The 27,419-nt window shown below is 36.4% G+C and overlaps 2 protein-coding genes across 4 annotated transcripts in view; one reads left to right on the forward strand and one right to left on the reverse strand.

Annotated features, from left to right (window-relative positions):
• Positions 1–2,893, forward strand: part of MBP (myelin basic protein) — an 86,917-nt gene extending 84,024 nt beyond the window's left edge. For all 3 annotated transcript variants that reach the window (XM_058801568.1, XM_058801549.1, XM_058801558.1), the window contains one exon: positions 1,092–2,893. In XM_058801568.1, coding sequence (XP_058657551.1) covers positions 1,092–1,148 — 57 coding nt within the window. In that variant the 3' untranslated portion in view covers positions 1,149–2,893. The remainder of the gene's footprint in view (positions 1–1,091) is intronic.
• A 1,685-nt stretch (positions 2,894–4,578) lies between these two features.
• Positions 4,579–27,419, reverse strand: part of ZNF236 (zinc finger protein 236) — a 73,993-nt gene continuing 51,152 nt past the window's right edge. The window contains exons 23-33 of the mRNA XM_058800251.1: positions 24,287–24,652; positions 22,180–22,295; positions 20,743–20,986; positions 19,856–20,035; positions 19,182–19,334; positions 18,361–18,551; positions 16,577–16,708; positions 15,160–15,357; positions 9,477–9,606; positions 6,794–6,970; positions 4,579–6,358 (exon numbers count right to left, since the gene is read on the reverse strand). Coding sequence (XP_058656234.1) covers positions 6,231–6,358; positions 6,794–6,970; positions 9,477–9,606; positions 15,160–15,357; positions 16,577–16,708; positions 18,361–18,551; positions 19,182–19,334; positions 19,856–20,035; positions 20,743–20,986; positions 22,180–22,295; positions 24,287–24,652 — 2,015 coding nt within the window. The 3' untranslated portion in view covers positions 4,579–6,230. The remainder of the gene's footprint in view (positions 6,359–6,793; positions 6,971–9,476; positions 9,607–15,159; positions 15,358–16,576; positions 16,709–18,360; positions 18,552–19,181; positions 19,335–19,855; positions 20,036–20,742; positions 20,987–22,179; positions 22,296–24,286; positions 24,653–27,419) is intronic.

Raw genomic sequence — 27,419 nt, forward strand, 5'->3', positions numbered from 1 at the left:
TTATTTGATTTAGACCTATTGTTTACAGCAGGAGGCATTAATAACTCTTTCTTTAGATAGTTCAGTAGTCTTGTAATATAAAAAAGTTATTCAGTCTTTAGGGTATCTTTGAAAGAAAAAAAGCCAGTTACCTAATGAATTAGACTGAATTTTCCGGTAACAGTTCTGTAAAACTAAGGAGGCAGTGCTGAAAGATAAGAACATAAATGAAGAAAATTAAGTCCCAAAGTACACACACTTTTTTTCCAAGTAAACAGTTTAGTCATCATCTGATTACAGTAAAAATTACTACGTTATCTCACATTTGTGATCTTAAGTGCATTTTTCAAGATTTGCCTGTAGAAGAGTTGCTAAAGCTAAGGAACAAGACACCAAGTTACTTTAATCTCAAATTCCAAAAAAAAGAATTGTTGGAATTTCAGCCTGAATCATCTTTGCTATAAAAATGCTTCTTTTCTCAAGGGCAGGTTTATGAATTGTCACAGTTTTTTCCTCACAGTTTGACACTTTCTTATTATTTCTAAGAATAGGGCAGGTTTTAGCCCTTTTATCTTTTCTTAGCTTTTTCCTGTATCTGCATCTGAGCTTTCCATATAAATCTCCTGTTGCTGTAACACTGAGAATTTACTGCAGAATGAAATTATTAAATTTCAGTTCTTTCAGATGTGAAACTATTACATCTTGTATGCAAGTTTTGGAGATTTTGTTTTGTTACTTGTTTTAAAGTAAACACATAGTACAGGGTTTATAAAAATGAAATGTTCCATGCTGTCCAAGGAAACAAATTGTTTTTGTAAGGAAGGCCTGAATAAGGACATGCACTTAAAAGTTGTTAATGAGAGACTGTCTAGTCTTCTGTGGAAGATTTAATGACAGTAAGTTAATCCTAGGCAAAAATCAATGAAAATAAATCCTATTTTTGAAGTGAAAAATCCCAGTAATATTTAGTGATATACTAGAGGCACCTGGAGGCTATTTTCCTTAGATAGTATTTTAAATTTTGTCATACTTACAACAGATTGATGTTCTTCAATGCACAGCCCCAAATACATATTAATTTCTAATTGATGCAACTGTTCTTCCCTCCACAGGGAGGCTCTGGGTCCCGACCTGGATCGCGGTCTGGTTCCCCCATTGCTAGGCGCTGAAGCTCCAAGATGCCACCCAAGGATCACGTACTCTGCTTCATAATATAACTGCCTTAAAATTAGTAACAGCTGCCACAATTACCTAGATAGATGCAATCCATTACTTAATGCCAATTAGTAGTAATGCCATGCAGTAGATGATACAAACTTCTATTGGCAATCCCTGAGCAACAGTTGAATGAAAGGAACACAAAAAGTAGCTTTGCTAGATGTTTTCCTTATTTTATGTGAAGTAACAAGATCTCTGACTATACCCCTTCTTCTTCAGGATGCCCTAACTGTATGCTGGACTCCTTTATTTCTCCCAAGCACCTAATTTAAGCTCAACCCTTCTGGTTTCGTTTTAGTGAACATCACAATTACAAATAAAGAGCTATAATGTCTTGGACACTGAGCACTGCTGTTAATGAATTTTTGAGACACTGCTGTTAAAAAAAAAAAAAGACCCAACATGTGCAGAAGTTGTAAGGACTGTTTATCCAAATTTTCTTTTTAGTTTTTTTTTTCTTTTGTTTTGTTTTAATCTTCCTTCTCTCACTCACAGAATAATTTATTTTCATAACAGGATTAGGCAGTCATGGAAAGGTTTATCAAACATTGGGAGTTCAAGGTATGTGAAGTGTGGGAGGGGGCAGATGTTGAAGAATCAATATGATGTGGAGCAATAGCAATAAGGAAATTCTTTCCATACTATGATTTGCTCATTGCATCCAAACCATGAGAATAAAGAGTAGATGAGGGAGAGAAAGAGGATTTCAAATTTGAGTTAGACTAATGATACAAAACATGGGATATTCCCAGAGAAACATCTAAGACTGCACACGTGACCACTGGACGTCACTGGTGCTTCACATAAATTCTGCTGCAATAGCATTAACTTTGCAGTACAATAAGTAAATAAGCATATAAACAAAAAAAGTCTAATTTCTGAAAGAAAGCCCTTCAGTACTGGTATCTCAGATAGTCCTGCACATCTCACATTAGAATTTCAAATCTTTCTCTTGGTATTGCAGCAGTGTTGTATTTGATTAGCTCATCTTTTGCCTGAGTAACACTTGGATGTCTTTTAAGGGCAGTGCACCAAAGCAAACTCGTAGTAAACTACTGTGAACATTTAACTGTTGTATTGTAGTTGCCTTGTAGAAATAGACTCTAGTTCAGTTAGATTTAGATATGAATTGTTCACAAATTACTAAAATGAATGTGTGGAAATGGTATTTCCAACCACACTTAGGGAAATAAAAGGCTCTTCTGAATTGCACTGTTTTATTACTTAAACTTACAATTTCTTCAACCTGTCATCTAAGTGTCTGATTAATTATTTTTTTTTTTTTTTTTTAGTTGTAGCCTATGCACTCTAGATTACAGTTAGTGCTTCCTAGGTTGAAACAGCATTTCTAATAAGTACCCAGTAAAAGTTACCTATAAATATATGTTATTTACATTTCACATCTAGATCTTTGTAGGTTTAAATCAGTGTCCATTAATATGAAGCAATGGAAAATGAGATGATAGAAAATACATAGAGACTAAAGAAAACAAGACTGCCAAAATTATTATGCATACACACACTATTACATCTATTACCTTTGTTGGTTGCTATGTGTATTTTTCTATTGTAGCTTCATTCAGATGTATACTCTGCAACATAATAGTTGATTTAATTTGAACACGTATTGTTCTTAGAGGAACACAGCTTTTAAAAATAGTCACTATTGAAATAAAGTAATCAACTTGAAATGAAACTTGGGCCAGTTTTGTTTTTTTACAAAGGAAAAGGATATATATATATGCTTATACATACTTATATGTATTTATATATTTAGGTCTGTTTGATTTATTGCCACCCCCCATTCCCCAGAGTTTATGAATAATGTTCAGATACTAGAAAATAACACAATGACACCTGGAGACCCCGCACACAGGCTTCTAGTGACATTGCATGGCCCAGAAGATTGACAATAGGACACAAGAATTATGGAATGCCAGTGTCTTAAGGAGTGACAGCTACAGGCCAGAGGGATATTGCAAGGCATAAAACATAAAATGTCTATGAACAGGAAATAAAAACCAGTCCCCTTCATGAAAAATTGTGGCACAAACAGCCTTCAAAAATGTGAAAGACTATTTAAGGTAAAAAACCCAGAGAAATACATCTTTCAATATACTGCACTGTAGAGTAACAGAATTTAACCAAAGCCTCTTCCTTGCCTTCATCACTCTTCTTTCCCCTCAGTCATCTTTGCCAGAGGGTTGAAGTGGCTTTTTGGATTTACTTCCTCTAGAGGAATAGGTACAGTACTTGAAAGCATTGCTTTACCAATATGAAAAGAGATTAAAACTTAGCCTGAAATTTATTAGTTACACACTAGTTTTGATGAAAACCAGCAGTTTAAATGGCCATTTGATTTGTAAGCAAAGAATTTTTCCTGAAACAAGAATGCACAGGCAATACCAGGAGTGTGTAATTTAATGTTCTGAAGGAATGGACATAAGCCAAAAGAAACTGTGAGCAGACATGAGCCCAAAACCCCAAGGCTAGCACAAGCCTACTGCTGCATTAAACCAGAAAGAACAAGGGCTGTCCACTTACCCACTATGCAATGTGACACATCAAGCACTCCTGAGAACAAGACCTCTTCTGCTTCCTTACATAATGCATCTGCTTTAACACAGCTTTTGAAAATATCAGCATACTGGTTACAGTGTCTGTGTTTGCTCTGAACATCAACACATACACTGCTCTGAAAAACTCCAACTCAATTCTACCAAGGCTATAAAAACCTCTGTTAAGACACTTTTAAGTTCACAGATGAAGAGGATGCAGGGAAGCAAATAATATACAATGTTAAAAAGAAATTTTTTAAAAGTCTATTACTGTAGCTGACAGGATTTCCAAGTGCTGGAAGAGTAGCAAACTGAATTCAGGAAAAATGTCAGCTGACTCCGTAACTCACACTGTTCAGTTAACACTTCCAAGGCTTGCTGAACAGACTCACTGCCTCTAACCAAGGCATAACACTTTGAGAAGTGACCCTTTAAAAATGCCATCTTTTTACCCATGAGATCAACTTTTAGGTTCTGTGTACCAAGTATCACACACTCATTAAATGGTCTGGGTTGCAAGGGACCTTAAAGATCACCTAGTTCCAAGCCCTCTGTGCATTCATACAGTATTCCCTGAAATAACAGTGAAAAAATTTCATACGTGGAACAGGCAATACAGCACATTTTGCTCTATTATTACAGATAAACAGTGTGCTATGCCATGAGGCCAGACAACTGTAAAATAGCATGTCTTTCTTTAACAGCTGAAACATTCACAGGCTGCCTGGAAGGGAAGGCACTGATGGAAGGACTTTATTCTTCACACCTAATATTCAAACATGCACTTCTGTAAACAGTTTTTCCAATCTCCTAGAATCCAGAATCATATGCTTAAAAAATACACAAAACAGAATTTGGAAAAAAGTAATATTATTTAGCATGTTTTTCAATTAAATATTCCACATAACAAAAGTGTTATTTTCATGTCACCAACTATATTACTTATATACATATGCTGAACAGTTAACAAAAGAATTAAGAGATGTCCTATCAAAACCAACAGCGATTTCTTGCTTCAGCAATCTGAAATAACTAGTTTGTATCACAGACAGAGTATAGACAATATTTACAGATAAGAGCTTTTTGGATCTGAGAACAATTATCTTTTAGAAGGAAAATTAAAGTCTGGGTCTGTATTATAGTACAACATATCCACCACTGATCTAGAAGTACTTGTGGCAACCAAACAGATGAACTCCTTGAAACTGGGATTAATATTTACAAAATATACTGATCAGCCACACAGAGGCTCGTAGACTTTAAATATATATATATATATACATATATAAGCACACATATATATATCTATATATATGTAACATATAAATAAAATTCAAAAGAACAAGGCAAAAATAAGAAAACAGCTTCTGTCTTTGGAATGTCTAAAAGACAACTATGCTTTTACTCCAGTGTTTCTCTGCTATGAATATACTGAACAAGTGGCACCTTTGAAAGCAATACTCAGTCAGCTAGGTAGTTTTGCTAAAACAATGACTTTAACAACAAATAAATGCAACATATTTCCAAAATCCACAAAGAAAATAATAAGGAATTTACAGATTCAAAATTATAACTGTTTACACCACTGGGGAACATTGTATAGTAGAGGTGACTTAGTGTGCACCTAATTTTCTCACTGCTAACCAAAATGGTACTTGTTTACCTCCCAGATTTAGTATATGGCTGTTTTCCACAGACACTGAGAAATGTACCTGCTGACCCAGTACAGCAAACAACAACAGAGGTTTTTACTGGAACCCTTTTCCATTTGGATTCTTATTAAGTAATTATTGCCAAGTCAAAAACCTCAAGACTTTTACTGTAAAAACTAACATCTACCTGCCTCTGTGGTTGGAATGAAAATGAACATGCTCCCTCTCAAGGGTTTACCTCAAGAAAAGCCATGAGCTCGCAGTATTTTCTTTTTTTCAACAAATTCTCAAAATGTACTAAAAAAGAAAGCTTTCAAAAGAAATGCAGCCTTTTCCTGTGCCTTGTAAGAAAAAAAAAAAAAAGGCAAAACTCCACTGTTTTATACTGCATGCATCATCAACTGCAACACTTTGTTTCCAATCTCAATTATTTCTTAAAACACATTAAAAAAAAAGTTGACTGACAGTTTCATGATTTTCCTGTGAAGCTATTCTTCATCATCATTAAAAATGGGAATAATCCTATTCTGATATAAAGTTCCAGTTTATTTTTAAATAGATATACTGGCTGTGAATTCAAAGATGAAACTGTATACATTATTACCTGAGTTCATTGATTCACAGACAACTTAGCACAGATTAAATGAAGTTTTCCCAATATTCTTCTACAAGCTTAAAAAAAAGAATTCATCTTTTAGGTATCTTTTGTAAATAATTAAAAAAACTATAATATATTATTCTATTGTTAGTATCTTCAATGCTTGAAGCTTTAACTGTAAAGTTCGAGTCCCAGAAATATTTTTTCTTTTCAAATTTCAAGGTGTTATCGAAAAACATTGCCTATACTTTGCCATTCATTTGAAGATTCTTGTACCACTTCTTCTAAATTCAGAGTACGACTGATGTCTTCCCCTTCTTGTTCTTGGTGACTTGCAGGCTCTTGTACAGGACCTACCAAGGTACAAGAGAAAAGGCAATTGAGTGTCATTTGACATATGGTGTAAGAAAAAGGCAAATATAGCACTTGGGAATAAAGGAACCATGATGGGAACAGTATTATACAATTACTTCAGATACTGTCAATTCATTAGATGGTCTTGGAAAATTTTTTTTAAAAATCCAATACAATATACTGCTTTCCTGGAATAATTTTTCAACTCTGTATTTCTGTACACAGAGCTCCACATCAAAAACAAGGAACCATAAAAAGTAACAAATAGCTGTTTCAGCCTGATTTTTGGGTTGGATGTGCAACTATTGCCTCATCAACTGTGGTCCTGGGCTATCAGTGCTTGATTCCTCAATAACTTAAGGGAAGTGCTCTGTGCTCTCCTAACAAAACACATGGAGTCCTGTCCTCAGCAGTACTACCACCATGCTACGTACCAGTGTAACCATGAGCCCGTTTCATATGCAGTTTCATATTGCTTTTCTGTGTGAATCCCATTGCACAGTAGTCACATTTATAAGGTCTCTCTCCTGTGTGCCTTTTCATGTGGACTTTAAGAGCGCTCTTCTGGTTAAATGCCTTTTCACACAGTGTACACTGAAATGGCCGTTCCCCTTTATAAGAAAGAAAAACATACTTCATAATTTTTCCATTTAAGATTGGAATACAGTTTGAAATTCTGTAAAAATTATCAAGATGATCTAGAAATAAAATAGACATCATCATTTTCCTTGAGACTTTCTCCAAACAGGGCTATAGCTCCACATTGTCAGTAAAAATCTCAAATTAAATGTCAGAATAGTTACATAAGTACTAAATCACTGATATAATCCTTCCTATCCAATTTATAACCTAGGTAAGTTATTTAACAGAGCTACCAAAAAAAAAATCAATTTACTAATTTGACTTTTCTGTACTCAAGGAAACCATCACCTATTAAGGACTTCTAAAAGCACTTTCTAAGATACTCTTGCTATTAGTTAGCACAATAAAGCACAAGAAGAAGTAAAAACATTTTTCCAAATTCTTTCTTACAGGACAAATATATCTCTCCATTATGTTAGTGTTCCCATCTGCGTGCCAAATCCAACTTCAGAAGGTCCTTTAAAGCACAGATATTTTCCTTCTATTTTTGTTAACAACTTCTTCTTTAGTTTGAAGAGAAATCTAGGCTTATTGAAATTGTTTTGATTCCATTTTTTAAATTCAGTGAAAGTGAGCAGCCTTTTTGGTGTAATGGATTACTACACAGTTTTCGGTAGAACTGGAAGCAAGTGCTTCCCTCTGATTTCAACATTTCAGCAAACCACTCTTCACTGATAAATCCTAAATAGCAAGATATCTAGAGCTATTCAGAGAAAGAATGTATTTTCCTTCTGATCATTGATTCAGTAGATATTACCCATTAGAAATGGTTAGAAATGTTTAGTCAAGATAGAAATCACAAAAACTTTCTCACAGACAAGGACAGTATCTTTATGGAAATAAGTCAGTTTAGGTTTAGATTAACCTTTCCTAGCATAATTTATGTAAATGCACCCATCTAAACACTTCTGTGCAGCACGTAAACAGAATTTTCACTCTTTTGGTCTCCAGTGATTTCCAAAGGAAAATTACCTTTTGAAAGAATTACAATCCTATAGATTGACCTACTATTGCCTGACATGGTTGAAACACAAAAATAAATATGAATTTAGCAAGGTCTGTTACAGTCTAGCACATGAGCCTCCTAGTACAAGAAACCCAAAAATATCTAAGGATTTCCTGAGTGAATTACAAGTCATTCCAAAACAGAAAGAACTCATCCTATGATGGTGAAGATTTATGAGAAACAGATCAATAAAGGGAGTCTGCTCTGTTCTCAGTCTCCCTGAAATGCTCTGTGCCTATTACAGTGGGGCAGCAGCATGAAATTAACTAAGCACGGAAAATGACAACTGGTAATTTTTCCTGCTTCCTGCACATTCTGTGGAACCCTTAAACTAGGAGACAATAACTTTTTCAAGAGTCTGTGTTATTTAAGTCAGTTTTGCAAAAATCAAATTACTGAGGGTATTTTAATTTCCTTGGATTTTAACTCCTGCTTCTCTTTTCCTAGCCACAGTAGAACCAGAATGTTCTTTCTAATGCAATAACCAAAAAGCAGCTTGATGCTGGGAAAAGAGAAAGCTCTGGTTGACTCATTCTAAGACAGAGTTTTACCCTTTTGAGGGAATCTTCTTATTCTACAGCACATCCAGCCAAATTCATTGGTGCTCTCCAGCTTATTAGCAACACAGGTAACTTTCCCCTGTCCTGTTTACATTTAGCAGCCAAGACTGCTATTTATTGGCAGCAGTGGTAGGGAAAAGAAAGAACTTGTTTCAGAGAACTGATTGCTGTATTTAGAACTCATGCTCTGAAGACGAATGTTTGTCAGGCACAGAAGGTGACAGGGAGGGCAGCTGGGCTATCATCCTATGTACAGCCTTCAACTTAAAGTAAGGCAGAAGTTGCAACCTGAAAAGCATTTCACTTACATCACAGAAAATGAGTGCTCCCTAAGAGAAGTCAGAATAGACTTTTTATAGATTAACTTTTGAAGGAAATAATACAAGTGGAATATGTGGAAAAGAACACAACAAATTAAAAGCACTGGCATTAGAAACAGATGACCTGTGCATGAAGCTCAGTGACAATGAAGCACTGCACACAGCAGTCTACATTAGCAGTCAAACCTATCTCTTGTTTAACATCACTGAGCACACTCCTCATTTGCACTTTCTTCTGTATGATTGAGGATGATCATAACCAGTGTTTTTAAATCACTTCAAACAATACTTTAAAATATGATTTATCTCTTTCAAAGGCTGAAAAACCTTTAGACACAAGTTCATGCACTCACATTATCACTGCAGTACTGCGAGTCACAAAATAAAGACCAGCTTAGTACACACGAGTTTCAAGTTTGCTGTTCCTCCTTTCAATTGCCATACATTTGAAGAAAGAAATTTACTTGGTTTTTTAAGCTTAACTTGACATTTAAATGCAGTTAGCTGAAAGCATAAGCAAGGGCTCCAAACATAACACCCAGACATTGCTAAGAAAACCTCTCAAGATAAAAACAATTTCTGGTGTCACCTGTGTGGATGCGACTGTGTCTCTCCAGCTGACTTGGCTTAGCGAAAGCTTTTTCACAAGTATCACACTTAAACACTCTAGGCTTCTGGGAACTCAGTGAAGGTCCACCCTGATGGGTTTGCATGTGCTCCTAAGCCAGCATAGGGAAAAAAAAATAAATTTCAGACCCTTTAAAAACACTTCAGTACTTAACATAAAAATATATTGACACCTTGAAGACAAAAGCAGAGGATCTTAGTCATCAGCAGACAAGCTGGAAGAAAATGGAAGCCTGCACTGTTTTTTTTCTTTTAAATTAGAGATTATTTTTGTGTATCAACTCTCTCTAACCATCAGTCTTCACACTTCTGAAAAACTCCATAAGTAACTGTATGTCTTTCTTTTTTTGGCATATATTAGTCCCTTTACTAATTATCTGAAGCAAAATAAAATACAGAAAACCAAACCAGAGTTCTTTAAATGCTCTGTGCATCTACAAAGAGGTATTTTGACTATTGTGCACTGTAAACTAACGTAGGATTTTCCCCCCTCTCCTCTACAGCATCCATCTCCCTCCTTGTCTGATATGTGGGCATTCCTCAGCACCTGAATTGGTAACACTGTCAAATCGCACAGGCCTCAAAGAGGCAACTATCACAACATACACGCACACAGCTGCACAATGGCAAGATGCAAACAGAACCACTTCACAATGGACTCTTAACTGAAAAAAACACCAGAAACTTAAATCACTCAGGTTCTTAATGGTAAGATAGCAGGATGTTCTATCTTCATGAAAAAGCATCAATAACAGTTCTAATTTCAGTGTTTTTAATACACTGATGCTAGTCCCAGATGTTTTTCAAACTTAGAAGAGTATTTATGTTATCTATTAATTTTTTCATTTTTCATTATTATTTTTTCATTTTCATTATTAGTACCAAGTTAAAATTCGAATTACAAAAGAAATAAAAATATATATAACTAAAAAATCTAATCAAGAACTGTCTGTGAAACAGTACTGCAAATACTTGTCCACTTTCTAAAATGTGTGTTGATATTCTTTTCTAGTCTATTTGATTACAGACTAAACTATTAATTAGTCTTTACTATACCTAAACAATAAGCCTTCTTGATGTCTATGAAGTCCTATTCCTCACTCCACGAACTGAAGCAAACTGTGTCTGCAGAGTTTGTTTACACTGGAAAATCAGCGAGACAGTTACATGGATGAATATTATTAACACAGTACTTATAATAATAGAGTATTATAGGGAAATAATATAAGGTCTTCTGAGAAAAATTAGGTATCTTAAAACCCCTGCTTAGGTGGAAATAAACAAAATCTTTAGGTTTTATCTTGTTCATAACCCCCTCAAGCATTGAAATGGTGGAAGCATACTATAACCTACTTCAAAAAAATTATCTGAAACCAGTTGCTTCTTTCTTTCACCATAAAACCAAAACAAAAAACCAAACCTCCAAATCCCAATGACTCCCACCCCATCTTCTACTTCAATGCAAACAACATATCCAGATAGCCCTGTAAAACTTTCTGCCAACTTTCTCTGAAGAAACAGTTTGTGATGCAATTCTGTTCCACTGATCTGTGCACCTCTCATACTTTTCCTGTAAAATAAATATTCTTTTGAAAATAGTTCATGAAAATGCAACATTCATGAAGTGCAATCATCTCTTTATCTACATAGTTAGTATTTCACTGATTTTGTGATATTTTACAACATTATTTGTGCAATTCTTATATTCTTCAGAGAGCAATTATCTTGGGGTAGCAAACAAGCATTATCTTATAAAAAAAATAAGACCAGGAAACCTTCTTTGAAATGGCTCATTGCATTAGTATGCCACTCTTATACCCCATCACTCCTGAAACATTAATTGTAACCACCTCTCAAAGTGTGGCAATAAAAAGTTTGTTTCATTCCATTGTTTTAATAAGATGATAAGGCCTTTTTCCTTTTAACTTGGAATCATGTCTGTGCCTTATTTACTATCAACAGTCAACTTCCAGATACTTCCAATACATATTCATATAAAACTGGACAGTTTAGTCACTGTGCATGTCTGAAGGTTCTCTGCTCTGAAGCTGTAAAACAGGACAGTAACCCACATCAGAAGGGGAGTCTGAGTCACTTAACTGAAAAGCCTTAACACTGGGGGTGGGGGGTGGAGGTGTTTGTACATGATCTCTAAAGAGCATTTTCTTGTTTATAATTATGAAAATGCTGGTACTAACATCTTTGGAAAAAACACCTACTGTTAAGTACTGGGATCTAAACACTGATAACCTTACCTCTTACTGGATTTTTCTGAAAAACCTGAAGTTTGGTAGTGCCCTTAATGTTTCTGGTGATCTCCAGAATTCCACCAGTATAAAATGAAGACCACAAGTAACAGATGGCTGATCTCTTCCCAAAATCCTAAGCCAAACCCCAACATTTATCTTTGAATTTGCTGTTAAAGTCCGCTCACAACTGAAGCTGCTATTAACACCTTGATAAAGAGTCTGATGACGGGTGGAATTTGTTTTAGTACCTGATGGTCCAGTGGTAAATGAAATTGTCCTTTAAGACCTTTAAGATCAAAGCCAACCATTAACCAGCATTGACAAGTCTACCACTAAACTATGCCTGCTAAGACAGTGTCCATAGTGCCACATCTACCCATCTTCTAAATACCTTCAGAGTTGGTGACTCAACAACTTCCCTTTACATGCTGTGCCTGACAAGCCTTTCAATGAAGAAATTTTCCCTGATATCCAATCTAAATCTCTTCTAACATAACTGAGGTAATGTCCTATTGCTCATTATCCAGTAAAGGCCAACCTCCACCTGGCTAAAACTTTCCTTCAGGAAGTTGCAGAGAGTGTTAAGTTACCCCCGGGCTCCTTTCCTCCAGGCTAAACATCCCCAGCTTCCCTCAACTGCTCCTCCTAAGAGTTGTGCTCCATACCTTTAATCAGCTCTGCTGCCTTTCTCTGGACACACTCCAGAACCCCGATGTCCTTCATGAACTGAGAGCTTAAAACTGAACACGGGATTTATTTTGCCAACACAAAGTAAAGAGGGACAGCCACTGTCCTGCTCCTACTGGGAGCCATTGGTCTCCTTGGCCACCTGGGCACACTCTGGCTCTTGCTCAGCCACTGTCACTCAGCACTCCCAGTCATTTCCACCAGCAGCTTTCCAGCCACTCTGCCCCCAGCCTGTAGTGCTGCCTGGGGTTTTTCATGACCCAGGAGCAGGACCCAACACTTGGCCTTGTTGGACCTCACAAAATGGCCCCAACCCATTGATCCAGCCTGTCCAGATCCCTCTGCAGAGCCTTCCTGCCTTCCAGCAGATCAACACTCCTGGTCAGCTCAGTGTTGTCTGCAAAATGACTGAAAGTGCACTCGATCCTCTTGTCCAGATCATTGATAAAGATATTAAACAGAACCAGCCCCAGTACTGAGCCCTGGAGAACACCACTTGTGACCAGCCATCAGCTGGATGTAACTCCATTCACCACCGCTCTGAGCCCGGACATATAGCCAAGTTTTTCCCAGCAAACATTGAGCCTGTCCAAGCCATGGAGCTGAGTTTCTCCAGAAGAATGCTGTGGGAAGCAGTGTCAAAGGCTTTCCTGAAGTCCAGGTAGACAACATCCACAGCCTTTCCCTCCTCCATGAGCAAGTCACTTTGTCACAGAAAATCATGTTACTCAAGCAGGCCCTGCTTTTCATAAACCCTCACTGATTGTGCTTGATCTCCTGGCTGTCCTGCATGTGCCACATAGTGGCACACAAGATGAGATGCTCCATAACCTTTCCTGGCACTGAGATCAGGTTGAAAGGCCTGTAGTTTCCTAGATCCTATTTCCAGCCCTGGTAGAGGGGCATCACAGGTGCTAAGATCCAGTCAACTGGGACCTCCCTGGTTAGCCAGCACTGCTCATCGTAAAAGTGGTTTGGCAAGCTCTTCTGACAGGCCCCTTGGTACCCTTGGGTGGATTCCACCCAGTGCTACAGACAAACTGTGCATGTTGAAGTGGTGTGGCAGGTCACTGACCATTTCCCTTACCTCCACTGAGATGACTACAGTGCTGCACGCACCAGCACCGGGACATTTCAAACGTGTCCTCAGCACACTGGGGTGGAGCTTGAAGGGCCTTGCTGGCACATGAACCCTCAAACACTGGTGTGCTGCCCTCAAGCTTATCTCCATCAAGTCTGGTTTTATCCCTTCCTCCCTACAAACCTAGTTTAGATGATTTCTCTCAACGAGCCCTGCTAACTCCTCCGAGAAGATCTTTGCCCCCTTTGAGACAAGTGTAGCCCATCTGCAGCAGGCTTGTTGCGTAGACAAATCCATGGTCAAAAACCCCTAAATTCTGCTGGTGATGCCAGTCTCAGAGACAGCTACTGATCTGCCAGCTCTTCCTACACCACACCCTGCAGCTGGAAGGACAGAGGAGAAGATTACTTGTGCTACTGATCCCTTAACAAGTTGTCCCAAGGCCCTGTAGTCTCTTGCGACTGCCCCTGAACTTCTTATTGCAACTTCAATCGCTGCCTTCCTGAAAAATCAGTTATGGATAATAATCCAAGGGACATACTAGGGTAAGAAGTTATCTTGTCATATCTTTAAGATGGGCCCAGTTTTAAGAAAACAAACTGAAGAGAGACTGATTTTTGGAGTTTGTTATCATTACTTAAGGAAAACAAGTATCAAGACTCCTTTGGGTTTTTTTTTCCTGGAAAATTTCTTCTAACTCAGAGGTTAAGAGCTTCACAACAATACATTTTATGATAGTTTTCAATAGTCTAGTTGACAGACTTGATCACTCCAAGAGGGTGAACTTCACAAAGAGAGTATATTTCATTAAAATATTATATCAAAGTGAAATGAAATCTATTGAAGAGGTGTCCTAAAAGATAATATGAATATAAATAAATATAAATACATTGCCTTTGGCTCCAAAAATTTCTTGCTATAAATTCTGGGAAGCTGGCAAGATTCTGGGCAACTTGTATGTTTACTCCTTTCTTAAAGCTCTTCAAATTACTTCCTTTAAGTATCTCTCAGAGGTAAGATACTGGCCTGAACAAAGCACTTGTCTAGTACAACCCAATATTCCTAACAAGAACATTCTATAATACAGTTAAGAACTTAGATACATCACTTATTTTTTAAAAAGACTAGGACGTACTAGGTTGTTCATAATCTAGAGAAAACAGAGAAAATATCACTAGACAACAGCAATAATATAAAGACATTTTAAAATAAATGCTCCCTCTATCACTTGTACTCACATGACAGAGCATCTACAAATGAAATGGTAAGACTCTAAAGCAGGTAACTTCCTGAGATAGCAAAAGATTATCTGGAAATCAGGATTAGCATTGATGATATTCATATACAAATAAAATAAGTGAAATCTTTTCCTGACACTACTACTTGCATGACAGGCATTAACATTTTCATTCTGTAGTCAACATATGCATTAAAATCCTCTCCATGCTCCAGAAGAGAGTTCTCTATCTGTGCATACATTATCACTTAGACTCCCTCTCTCAGATGCACACCTCTCACACTGTAAAGGGAAAGCAAAGACAAAGGGCTAATAGGTACCTTTTGTTAATATCACAGAAAGTCCAAAACAAAAGGAGTTTAGATAACTATCAACTGTTATTACCAAATACCTTGAGATGTGTTGCCCTCTTAAAGGCCTTATTGCAGATCTGGCAAACGTGTATTCGCTCCTTGCCATGAACCTCTTTGCAGTGGTGTGTCAGCATGGTGACGGAATAAAAGGTTTGGCTACACTCAAAACATTGGTGCCCACGAGTTTCTTTTTCTCCTTGACTGCTTTTACTCACATTAGAGGAAACTTCTGTCACCTGTAACAATTTACAAATACACTATCAGGTAATTTCATAAGCACATCCACATTGGTTTATTTTTTAAAATCTACCTCAATGTGACAAATTTTTGGAGAGCATCTGCAAGCAATTTAGAAGACACAAAAGAAGTCAGTTATATGTAAATATGAACTTCTGTTTCATTGCTCTAAAGAATGACACGTGTATTTTAAGAAAACAACATTAATAACCATGATAAAATTGACTTAACACATCATAAATAGAATGTGTGTGTGTATATCCATATTTTTCTACATTCAGTTTTATGCTCCCGAACAATGCAGATGATACTCAATCTGTCACCAAATAAAATTCAAAGCCAAAAGCATTCTGGACAGGAAAAAAGGTATCTCTGATTCTGCAGAGGAGAATATTTTCTATTTGTTTAACTTCTTTATTGGGGATTCTATTTTCATAAGGAAGTAAAGGTCTACCTCCAGAAGTACTGAAACACAACGCAAAATTGATAGACTTGGATGGTGGTGTGCTGCAGTACTACTTTAATTAGTGAGAACTGCCTGGAAAAACTACTTTCTTCAGATAATTTAATACCAAATTCAACTTTATACATACAGAAGAATCCTAAATACAGTAACATAGAAAGCAACAAATCAAGTCACAGTCTGCCCCTCTCATTTCTCCTATTTTAGAGCTTGCCCTACCAGGCTGGTTGAAAACATTCATTCTGCCTTCAAGAAAAGAAGTCTGAACCACTTTTTCTAATACCAGAACTGTATTACTTATGTAAGAGTTTCTATTGTGATCAAAGGCATAAGATGTTGCAAAGACTTTATGTTGCACCATCACTGAAACGACTTGGATTCAGAAAGAGAATGGAAAAACTATACCAATAGGTACTACTTTTCCCCCATAGCTCCAAAATTTATCTATTTCTATTTTCTAAATAGCCACTTGGAAATTTTTGGAGCAGTCTGTGTTGAGCACATGATTATGCGATCTGTAGAAAGAAACATATTATTAATTACATTTCTTTCTTGTGTGCATGTATATACATATAAGTGTTTTTTAATTCAAAACTTAAAATAGTATCTGCATAACTAGAAAGTTAGAGAGAACCTCTTCCCAAAACTCTTGTTTGGGAATGACATCAGGCTTATAATTCAAGATAAAAGACATTGTTCCAGTATTTTGATTGAAGTCCTTTACCACAAAAGATACAGAAATGTATAGTATCTACCTGATATGTTATTTCATCAGAGTTTGCAGGTGCTGAATGGGGTGTATGGCTGACCAGTATTACTTGCTGTGATCCTGATGCACTTTGGCTAGCAAGACTGGAATCTGTGAGTATAGCAGGGAACTGCTGACCCTGTCAAAGAGGAGAGTACAAAAAAAATAAAGTAACTATATTTAAAAAGCTGCATTTAAACAGCTGACTGGAGTAGCATAAGTTTTCACACCTAAACAGTACCTTTTCCTTTAGAAAGAAACATTTCAGAACCCTATTTGAACAAATGCACCTGTTTTCCTTCCTTTTCTCCTTTACATTTATATCTAACCATTTAAGGATAACAACAGCTGGAAGTCTGTAAGACTAGATTCAGTTCTGATCAATTTTTACCAGCCTTGCATGAAATGCTGAATGCTTTAGCCTTCAATTGTCCTTCTTTAAGTCCTGTATTCTGCTCTCCTGTGTGGCCTTCCTGCAGTATCTTTATTCAAACCTCTTGATTAAGCATACTTCCAAACCCCATGAAATCATGATACAAAATCACTACTTAGGATATAGGATTACTAAGATCTAACTACTTCTATTTCTACTTTTTTCTACTTCTATTTCTATTACTACTTTTAATGACTTCAATTTCCCCAGGAAACACAGTTCTTTTACATACTACCTATCTATTCACCACAATTTCTTGCAACATAAACTGTGTTTGCACAGCTATTATTATTCTTCAATGTTTCAATTTTATTTATGCTTGCCTTAACTGTAGACATGGGATCTTATTCACAAACAACATTGCCAAATGTTACCACTGAAATTATTACAAAGCCTGAAATGAAACCATGTTCTGCTTTGTTATTCTGTGATACCAGAAATCACATCATAAAAACATATGGTAAGAAAAACATATCATAAGAATTATTTAAGAAATCTTTTCTTCCCTTCCCTGGAGAAAAACTGCAGAAGAAAGCATATAACTTTGCTTCACCAGTTTTAATCACAGCACACGCAAGATAAATAGTATTTAATTTGTATACATTTACACACTAACTCAGGTCAAAAATCAATCTAAACCTAGTTAAGCCAAGAAAATAGAAGAAACAGCTCAAGTTTTCAGATGTAGAATCTACACTGAAATGTCAACCACACATTGAAAACCTTTTCACTTTGTAGTCTTTTGACACTGTTTTTTATCTCCCCACTCTGTAGATTCTATTTGCCAAATGTGTTTTTGGCTCTTGATGACACCACAAAATTCTTAAGTTAAGCTATAAATGAAACTAATAGTAAGGTTACTAGAGATGACAGTCCATACAGCACCATTTTTATAAAATTTCTTATAATGCCACCTGTTATTAAAGATACCCAATTAAATTCTGTTCTGTTACTTGCTGTGAAAAGAACTGTCACAACTGCTGTTCAATTCTCCCATTCACAAGTAGGAAAAGAAAAATTTACCAAATGAAATAATATATTAGGAGTACTAAGTTGTATTACTGAATAGTGATAATAAAGTCTTTGTTCTAACACCAAAAACTGATGTCAAACCATGTTTGAAACAGTAGAATCTGTTAATTTAAAAAAACAAAAACCTTGTAAAATCTATCGGCATTTCTGTTCCAACAGTTCATGTTTCTAGATGCCAAACTCACACAGTTGGCAGGGAGAAGGAAAATTAACTAAGATATCAAATATTATGTATTTACAGGACAAAATTATTTTCTATGCAATAGAAATTATGTTCTGTAAGACAGAAACACAAATTTATCTGCCAGTTCAGAAAAGCATCTTACCTGCGAAGTGATATTAAGCGTAACTGCATCAAGACCACCTGACAACATTCCCTGAGTGTCAGCAAGAGTCAAAGTGACACTTCCATCTCCTCCAACTCCTGATGAAGACATTACCAAATTCTGTGCAGAAACTGCAGACTGAGATATGGGTGTTGCTGGAGGAAGGTTTGTTCCCCCTGTTGTATTAAGTTCTGGAACATACGCAAAATGTTAAAAAAAAAAAATCTGTTACATACATAAACACTAATCTACAAATTTAGTTTAAGTGAACCTAGTAATTTCTGTTTCCCATTGCTGGGATTTTCTATTGTGGAATCAACAAAATCAGTTAAACTGCTAGACAAGAACCCAAAGTTGTCAGTCAGATGATAAAATTAGAAAAATTACATTTAAGTATAGCTTTATGAACACAGTATTGCACTCACAGTTGGTCACGTGCATATACAAACATATAGGTAGAAATTCATAAACATACTTAAAAACTCAAAATTTGAGTATTAGAGCAAATTGCGTATTTTAGCACTTCTGCAGTGAAGGCACCAGATATTGTCATCCTCCAGTTTAGAGATACAGTTTCTCAGTACTCCTGTAACTGCCTGAAAGTACTAATTTAAAGACATGTCTTCTTGTTTTCATTTTTCTACTATTGTGTGGAATAAAGTTAATTTAAACTGACATAACAATTTAAAGCTTGTGAGAAAACAAACACACAAAACACTCAAAGTTCCTGAATCATGACATGCAAGATTGTTCCATTAATTCCAGTATTTACTTTTTAAACAAAGTATTATTTTCAATTAGAAAAAATGTTGTATGCATACCTGGAGCATTTAGTGAAGGGCCCTGAGAAAGAAGCTGGTCATTGCTTATAGTTAATGTAGCACCTGTAGTCTGACTGCTGATGGCTGGTGCTGTCAGCCTTAGGCCAGTGTTCAGATCAGTGCTTCCAGAATTATGCTGAATAAGATCTTGGCCTGAATAGAAATAAGTCTTACTGTAACTAGAATCGTCTCAGCATTATTCTGCTGCTGTTCTTGAAACAGATCATAAAATAGTAAAAGTAGAAAATACAACCAAAACACATAATTAACTTCCATGCAGATTTTTATGCACCGGTTTGGCAGGTTTTTAATACAGATGTGATTATGCAAATCCAGATACTAACACGTACAGAAACATCTGAGATTAGTAATATTTAGACAAATATGGATCTTACTTCTCTAGATTCAAAGCACCAACTTGATCAATCTATAAAAATCCAGCTGTTAACTGAGATTATGAATAAAACAGTGGGCCAATCTAAAGTGTTCTCAAGGCACACGAGTTTGGGTTTCAAATGTGGATTTGGGGAGTATCTTTTAAAGCTGATGAATATAAGGAAAATATGCCATGCGAAAACTGTGGACTGTGAAAATCCTTGTATGCTACTGTATAGGTACTTTATAAAATAGAGATCTATTTTATGGTATCATTAAAGATTTTTAAAAACACAAACCAGATATTGTAAGAGTGATTTCTTGAGGACTTCCTGATGAGGTTGCAGTAGTAGAACCTGAAGCATGAGCTAGAACTTGAGTCAAACTGGAATTATTTATGGTCAACATTATCTCATGTTGTCCGTTTGTAGATGACACCATACCCTGTGAAGTCATGACTTGAGTAATGTCTTGTGCACCTAAATTAAAGAGGCAGAACCAAAAAAAATCCATTAATATCCTTTGGTAGAATTTTTGACAGAACTTTTTAGAGCAATTTATACATTAGTTTCTCAGATGCTATAATTGATGCAGCCAAGGGGAGATGCTAGAACTTGCACTAGAAAGTAAAAACTCTTTCCACATCCTATTTATTCTTCTACAGTTAAGATTTTTCAGAATGAAGATTTTTGTATTTTGCTCAAAACTATGGAAGTTCTTAAGTATTTTCTATATTTTTCTATTTTATAGAATCATAGAACGGCCTGGGTTGGAAGGGACCCTAAAGATTACATGGTTTCAACTCCCCTGTCATGGGCAGGGATGAATTCCACTACACCAACCTGCTCAAAACCTCATTCAATCTGGCCTTGAACACTTCGAGGGATGGGGCATCTACAGCTTCTATGGGCAACCTGTTCCAGTGCCTCACTACCTTCACAGTAAAAAATTTCTTCCTAATAGCTAATCTAAACCTACTCTCTAATTCACCTTCTGAAAAAAATCATATTAAGAAAGGGTAACGCAAAGCTGTAAAATTTGCTGAAGATACTCAAGCAAGAACTGCAAGTTTATTTTATTAAAATGAGAGTGGGGAGAGGCAGGGGTCGACATTTTCTCACTGTGAGTAATACCCTAAGTAAAATTAAAAAATTGAACACACAATAAAACCACTGACAGTGCTTACCATTAGCGCTGGTTGTCAGCACAGACTCCTGCTCAGACAGGGACCCTATTGTCATGCTAGCAGATGATGTTACTGTGGGCTGCAAAGACAAGCCTGATATGGGCTGAATAACCACGTTAGCTGGCACTGCATTTTCTGTTGCCTGGAGAGAGGGATTCTGTGGAGCCATGGCGGGGTCTCCAGTCAGCTGCTGAGTAAGTAAACTACTCTGCTGTAATGTCTGCTGTAGGATACTCGGATCGATCTGAAAAACAAGTTTTCAGCAATCAATCTGAAGTTAACAAACTGGGTTAAATGAATATTCTTAACCTAAGTCCAGAATACATATTTACTGCATAGAGATTATATACAGTACTGAAAATTTTTAATTAACAATTTAAAATCTAAATTTAGTTTTTATGTGTCTATATCTAGCCAGTCTCTAAAGTGACTATGTAACCAATCTATTCAGATTCACTTTCCCTCTCTTCCTTCAGCAAAATGTTTGGGAAATCATGATCAGTTACATATCAGCATGCCTAGCCCCAGGTAAACACACTGCTGGTATTCTGTACTGTCCTATTAGTGCATGTAGTGCTTATCACAGTCTCCAAGCCTTTGAAAGTGAAAAAGTATGGAGCAGAGGGAAGACTGATACCAGAAATTATTTAATTTTTCAGCTCCCAGGGGTCATTAAGGTCTCATTTTACAAGCCAACAACTGTTCTCTATACTTAAAGATAAGACATTTTCCTCTTCAGAGATATTTTGCAGTTGAGAAAAACAAAATGAAAATGTCCCCATTTTATGCTAAGAACTCCTTGAACAGAGGGACTATGAGCAACTCAATGCAACTCTGCAGATGTCCCTTCCCTGACCTTGGGGTTGTACCTGGTGACCTCCAGAGGGCTCCTCCAACAACAATAATTCTGTCAACTGATCAAACACAACCACGTTCAAGAAAATCATTGTTTCACACATCTCAAGAATTTTTAAATACAATAATCTCACCTCTTTCTGTCATTCTTTTTATCAGCTCAGTGGGAATTTAAATTGTGAATTCAATCATTAAAAGCTTTTGAAGTAACACAGTGTCTTATGCTTAGAAAAGAACACTCCGTGCAATAATTTGGGTTTGTTTTGGGGGTGGGTGGGAGTCAAAGTACTTTTGAAGTTTAAAGACAAAATGCAATTAAAAGAAAAAAACCACATATTTTAAAGCAGTCTGTCAAAATCCCTGAGAGGTAAAAAATCCTGAAAAAAATGAAAGAAACCAAATCAGAAACATACCCCATTGTGCAGTTATTTTTAAAGTCTTCTAACATTGTACAAGTGATACAGTATGTTACTAGCTCACTCAACTCAAGAACTCTTCCAGAATTATGTAGGCTCCTGCAATTTTCTTCAGCCCTCAAAGTGACTCTACAGAATTAAAAGCAAGGGGCAGTGAGCAACTTACCTGTAACGTTATGTTGTTAATACCAGTGGCATCTATTCCAGAAATCTGAACATTTTGTCCAACCAGATTAGCAGCAAGTTGTAGCTGTATTCCTTCAAGAGTGGCCAAGCTACCATCTGTCAAGGACACAGTTAAGTCACCTCCAGCTACCAAAGAAAACAGTTATATTGTAATGTTTTTATTTACTATTACTGACTACCTCTTTCAGTGTGCTTATTTTTATAAATTAAATCAATATAAAAGCTACACACACACACACATTTATTTATGACAAGAAAGATAATTTGAAGTGTATAATTTGATTGTAAAGTAATTTGACTACCTGTTATAAAGCTTCATAAATTCCATGTGATTTAAGGATTGCTATTTAGGCACTAGCTAGTGGCTTACAAAACAAGAATCCCTCCAGAGTGGCATTAGAAATCTGGAAAAATTTGGTTTAGATTTCCTTGGAGAGTGTACTGCACCTAAACAAAGCAGCACACACATAGGGTTTTACATTCTGACTCTGAACATACACAAGAAAGTTACTGCACAGCACAGACATGGTTCAGTATCAAACTGTCAAAGTTCATCCTCTGTATTTACATGGATGAATATAAAGGTGCATTAGCAATTGAAATCCAAAAGTCTTTAGACCTTGGAAAGGTTCTAATCTCAAAAGTTGAATAGGCCATCTCTACAAAAAGTCTTGAGGGAATATATGGAAAAAGTCATCTTGTGTTTGATGTATCTTCTTTTCCAAAAACCCTGAGTGTGATCAACCTCGGAGAGTGTTGGCTGATGATTCAAAAACATCTATCCTTTCCTCTTCAGAATTCTTTAGTATAATAAATCTGGTTTACAATGCACCCAAAAAATACCTGCTCTGGCCAAACCCACATAACTAGTCTGAATTTAAGAAGGTCTCATTTTAGGACATCTGAACAAGCTGAACACGCCACCTCAATATGCTCAAAAATCCAAGCCAGTGATTTCTCATCACAACTTTATCACTCACTGTACCTGTCAAATAACATCAGTATCTTCTGAACATCAACAATTTATTCATTTTGGACAACAGTTTAGATCAAATCAGATAAGCTGGAATGGCTACAGTTAAATATGAGGCTGATATAATACTCTGAATATGTGGGCATACCTGCTAAATCATAGACATGGACCGAAAAAAATGCCAAAGCACATAAAATCAAAGTCTCACTTTCAGAAATTACAGACAGTCTAAGACCCACAATCTAAGTAGTACAAATGTACTAGACTACCAAGGCATGTCTCTGGACACCTTAACACTATTCTGCTTTTAAAATCGTCCCTGTCCCAAGTTTACCTGAGCACTTACACAAACATTGGGTCAGTGAGCACCTACACAAAAAATACCTGAAAAAAATTTAGAAATTAGCAAGGATCATTCTCAAAAGGTCACTTTCTTGCAACATGAAGCGTGTTGGGTATTCTGTGCCAGCTGGTCAAAGAATGGCCTGTGGCACATTTAATGTGCTAACGCAGCTTTAGTCGCTGTCAATTGGTGAGACCTCCTATCTTAGGAACTCAATTATCTAACATACATACCTACACTACTAGCTTTTTGTATTGTTAAAGAGTTTTCTTGCTTTCTGTTGAGGTTGGGGTCTTTTGGTTGGTTTTCTTTTGGTGTGGGTGTTTTTTTTTTATTTTGGAGAAATAACTACACATGTATCACAGAGGATGCGCACTTAAAAGATATTCTTCATTATTCACATAAATAAGTAGTGTAGACAGAGTAACTGTTTTACTTCTTTTCTTTTTAAATAAAACCAATAAAGTATTACCACAAAGAATACAAGTACTCCAGCTATTTGTTATCTGCATTTTCTTCCACTCTGCAGTGCAATACTACAGGAGAACTGAAGAGACTTCTAAGTGAACTGTATATATTTTTCTTTCACTCTTAAATAGGTAAATTTCTATTCATGTCACCACTGCGCATCAAACCATGAATTCAGTAAAACTCTTAGCTGTTTGGCAAGCAGTGTTTGGTAAAACTTTCCAAACTCTAATAGAAAGCAAAATTCAAAACTTGATCACCACACCAGCACCTCCACCCCCATCCCATCCCATCCATTTTTACCTGACACTGAAGCAGGCAGGATAGCCTGGCCCACAAGTCCTTGTTGAAGTAAATTTTGATCAAACTGACTCGTCAAAACAGAGTTATTCATGATGAAAACATTAGGGTCTGTTGAGGATGAATTAAGAAGACTGACTGGTTGTAATGCCTCAGTTGAAGTCCGGGCAACAGGCTTCCTAACTTTCTTTGCATCTGGTTTATAATGACACTGTATGTGGGTTTTTCTGCGCCCTGACGTACGAAACCGCAAATCACAGTGTGGGCACTTGAAGGGCTTTGCTCCCGTATGCAGGCGCATGTGGACTTTCAGACTGCCTTTTGTAGAGAAAGAGTTACTGCACACGTGACAACAGAAGAGCTTCTGGCCTAGAAAAGTTTCAAAACCAGAAAGATAAGTGATTAAACCCCTAAAAAGATTGAGAGGACTAAATCATTCATTTAACAAACCCTGGAATAGATTCTAAACTAATTTGAACATAATAAATTAGAAGTAATTGTACTTTGTCATTTGACTGCTTTTCAGATGAATTAAGGTTCTCAGTGAAGAGTATATTAACTTTTTCCTTTTACTAAAACCCTATATGCTTTCAAAGCTTTTATGCAGAATCTTATTTGGTAACCTTCATCCCTCTGTCATTCTCCTCATCTCATCTTCCTGACTAATCCAGTTGTTTCAACTACACAGACCATAAACTGGAGAATTAAAAGTTTCATCTTGACCTCTTCACCATTTGGCTCCTACTTAATTAGCCACTCACATACTTTTTAATTCCAGCAGCTTTATTCTTTTGTTTCAATGCTGCCCTAACTAACCAGAATTAATGGATTACAAGTAAGAAATTACTAAAATTAAGTGAGATAACATTCTAAAACAACACATCAACCCCACAAAGTAATCCAGAAGTACAGAAATCTGGTCTATACATACACAGACCTCTTTGTCTCTCCTTTCGGAGTGCATAACATCTGAAAAATATCCTTGGTCTCAAATGGAATTTTTAATGTACTACAAATAAAAGCAAATTACAGAGTTTATTCCTAGAACCATATGCACAGCTATACAATTCACAAAAAGCATAATGTAACTATCTGGCAGAAAACATGCCACTGCAGCTGAAAACCCACTATAACTCCCCAAATTCCCAGGCCTTCCAGCACAATATTGCTTCCTAGCTAAACAAGGAAAGAAACCAATGCATTTGGTAAAGAAATCACAAGAGCAATGTGTGCCTCTAAGTCCTGCTATTAAATCCTAGTTTTCATTTACACAGAAGAATCTCTCATCCATTTCCTGAACTACAACTCAACCTACTTCAAATTACAAAACCCTGTCGCACTGTTGTCACTTAGTGTTAAACAAAACTAAGTAAACCTCTGACAATATTTTGTTTCAAAAAATGGAGAAGAAAGAGCCCAATAACATGAACCAGTGAAACAATAGGAATCTGGGCTGCAGCAAAGTCATCCACCACATTCACAGTGCCACAAAGGAAGCCACCCAGCAATCTTTTCCCACTAAATAAAAAATCCCCACCCATTGGGAGAAAGGGAGGTGGAAAAATAAGAGAGAGAGATAGATAGAGAGAGAGAGAAGAAAACAAACAAAAAACAAAAAGGCAGGAAAGAACAAACAGAACATCTGAAGTCCTGTTATTCAAATATGCAATGAGATTGTGAGCTGACTCCTGGGCCTTTTGTGTAAATGTTAGGAATCTGAAAGAAAAAAGAAAGATGATTGAACTGTGTTCAGTAGTTTAGTAGTCTCGAGTTAAAGTCCACAAGGGAAACTTGGAGGGAAGATGATCACAAATTCAGATGAGAAGTCATCAAGGAATGGTGAACACTAAATTGGCCCTGCTTCCAAATACAGCAAAAAATTAAATGTGTTTTATGCCACTGACACACCACACTACTGGCTACACAACTAACAAGTTAACAAGAGCTGTTATCTGGAACAATATATCTGAAAGAACTGTAATCAGGAAACTGGAAAAGCAATGAAGACAGAAATGCAATAGTGTGTGACCTCAGTTATCCCACTTCATGCTACACCAGGATGCAGGAGCTAACTCCTCAGACAAAGAACCATATACCTCTCTGAGAAACTTCCCGTCTTCCAGTAAAGCACCAGACTAATTCTCTGGATCAATGCTGGTTACAGACGGTATCAGGTAGGTTCCTATTCAGGCAACTTTCATTTACAGGTGAGGAATAGAGTAGCTTTTCAAACAGAACTATTTTTAGGGGAGTTACAGCTATTAGTACTGTAATTTTTTTTATTATTCATTTAAATAAATTATGTACCTCTCAATATAAAACCAATGAACTAGCAAGTGTAGGTATTGCCCACAGATGAAGACAGCATTCCAGAAAACAATCTAGGCTCAAATGCAGAAAACTGCACATTAGCTAAACTTCATCCAGCACAAGCTGGCCCAAGTATAAAAAACATGGAAAAAAACTTCCATAAGATAAAATGAATTACAATAGGGAAAAGGATGTGGCTTTTGCAGTGAAACATCTCACAAATCTGTGAGTGCTCCTTGAAGAAGATCAGATTTCCAGTGTATCTGGATTTTTGGAATTTTACGCTGGTTTTATATGTGAAAAGATCTTAATAAAAATGCTGTCACAGGATGAAAGGAAAGAGTCCTTCCATGAACTAAAGAAAACCAGTTCTAAGACTGAACACAAATGGCTTACATGGACAATTTTCAAAAGGCTGTAAGTCAGCAGAAGAGCTCTTAAGCACAAGCAAGGACTCAAACCATCAGAATTGTACTATATGTATTATGAAAGAGAGAATGAATAGCAGGTTGGGAAAGTCTGTTTAAGGATGTTAAAATAAAAATTTACAAAGCTCCATTATATATTGTCAAAACGTCTTTACAACCACAAAGAGTTAAAAAATTAAGAAGAGAAAACAATTAATTTCTCCAACAAAAATCTAGTGGGCTTATGAACAAAATTAGCAAGACAGCAAACTGAAAATGAAACTTGAATCCAGAATACTTACTACTACTGACTGTACTGAAGGCCATTCCTTTTACCCAGTTTTTCTGCATTCAGAAAACAACTGGATAAAACTAATGTAAAATATTTTATTAAAGCTAGCAAGGGAAGGGATGCAATC

This window comes from Ammospiza caudacuta, chromosome 1, assembly GCF_027887145.1.
Source record: "Ammospiza caudacuta isolate bAmmCau1 chromosome 1, bAmmCau1.pri, whole genome shotgun sequence".
Classification (NCBI taxonomy): domain Eukaryota; kingdom Metazoa; phylum Chordata; class Aves; order Passeriformes; family Passerellidae; genus Ammospiza; species Ammospiza caudacuta.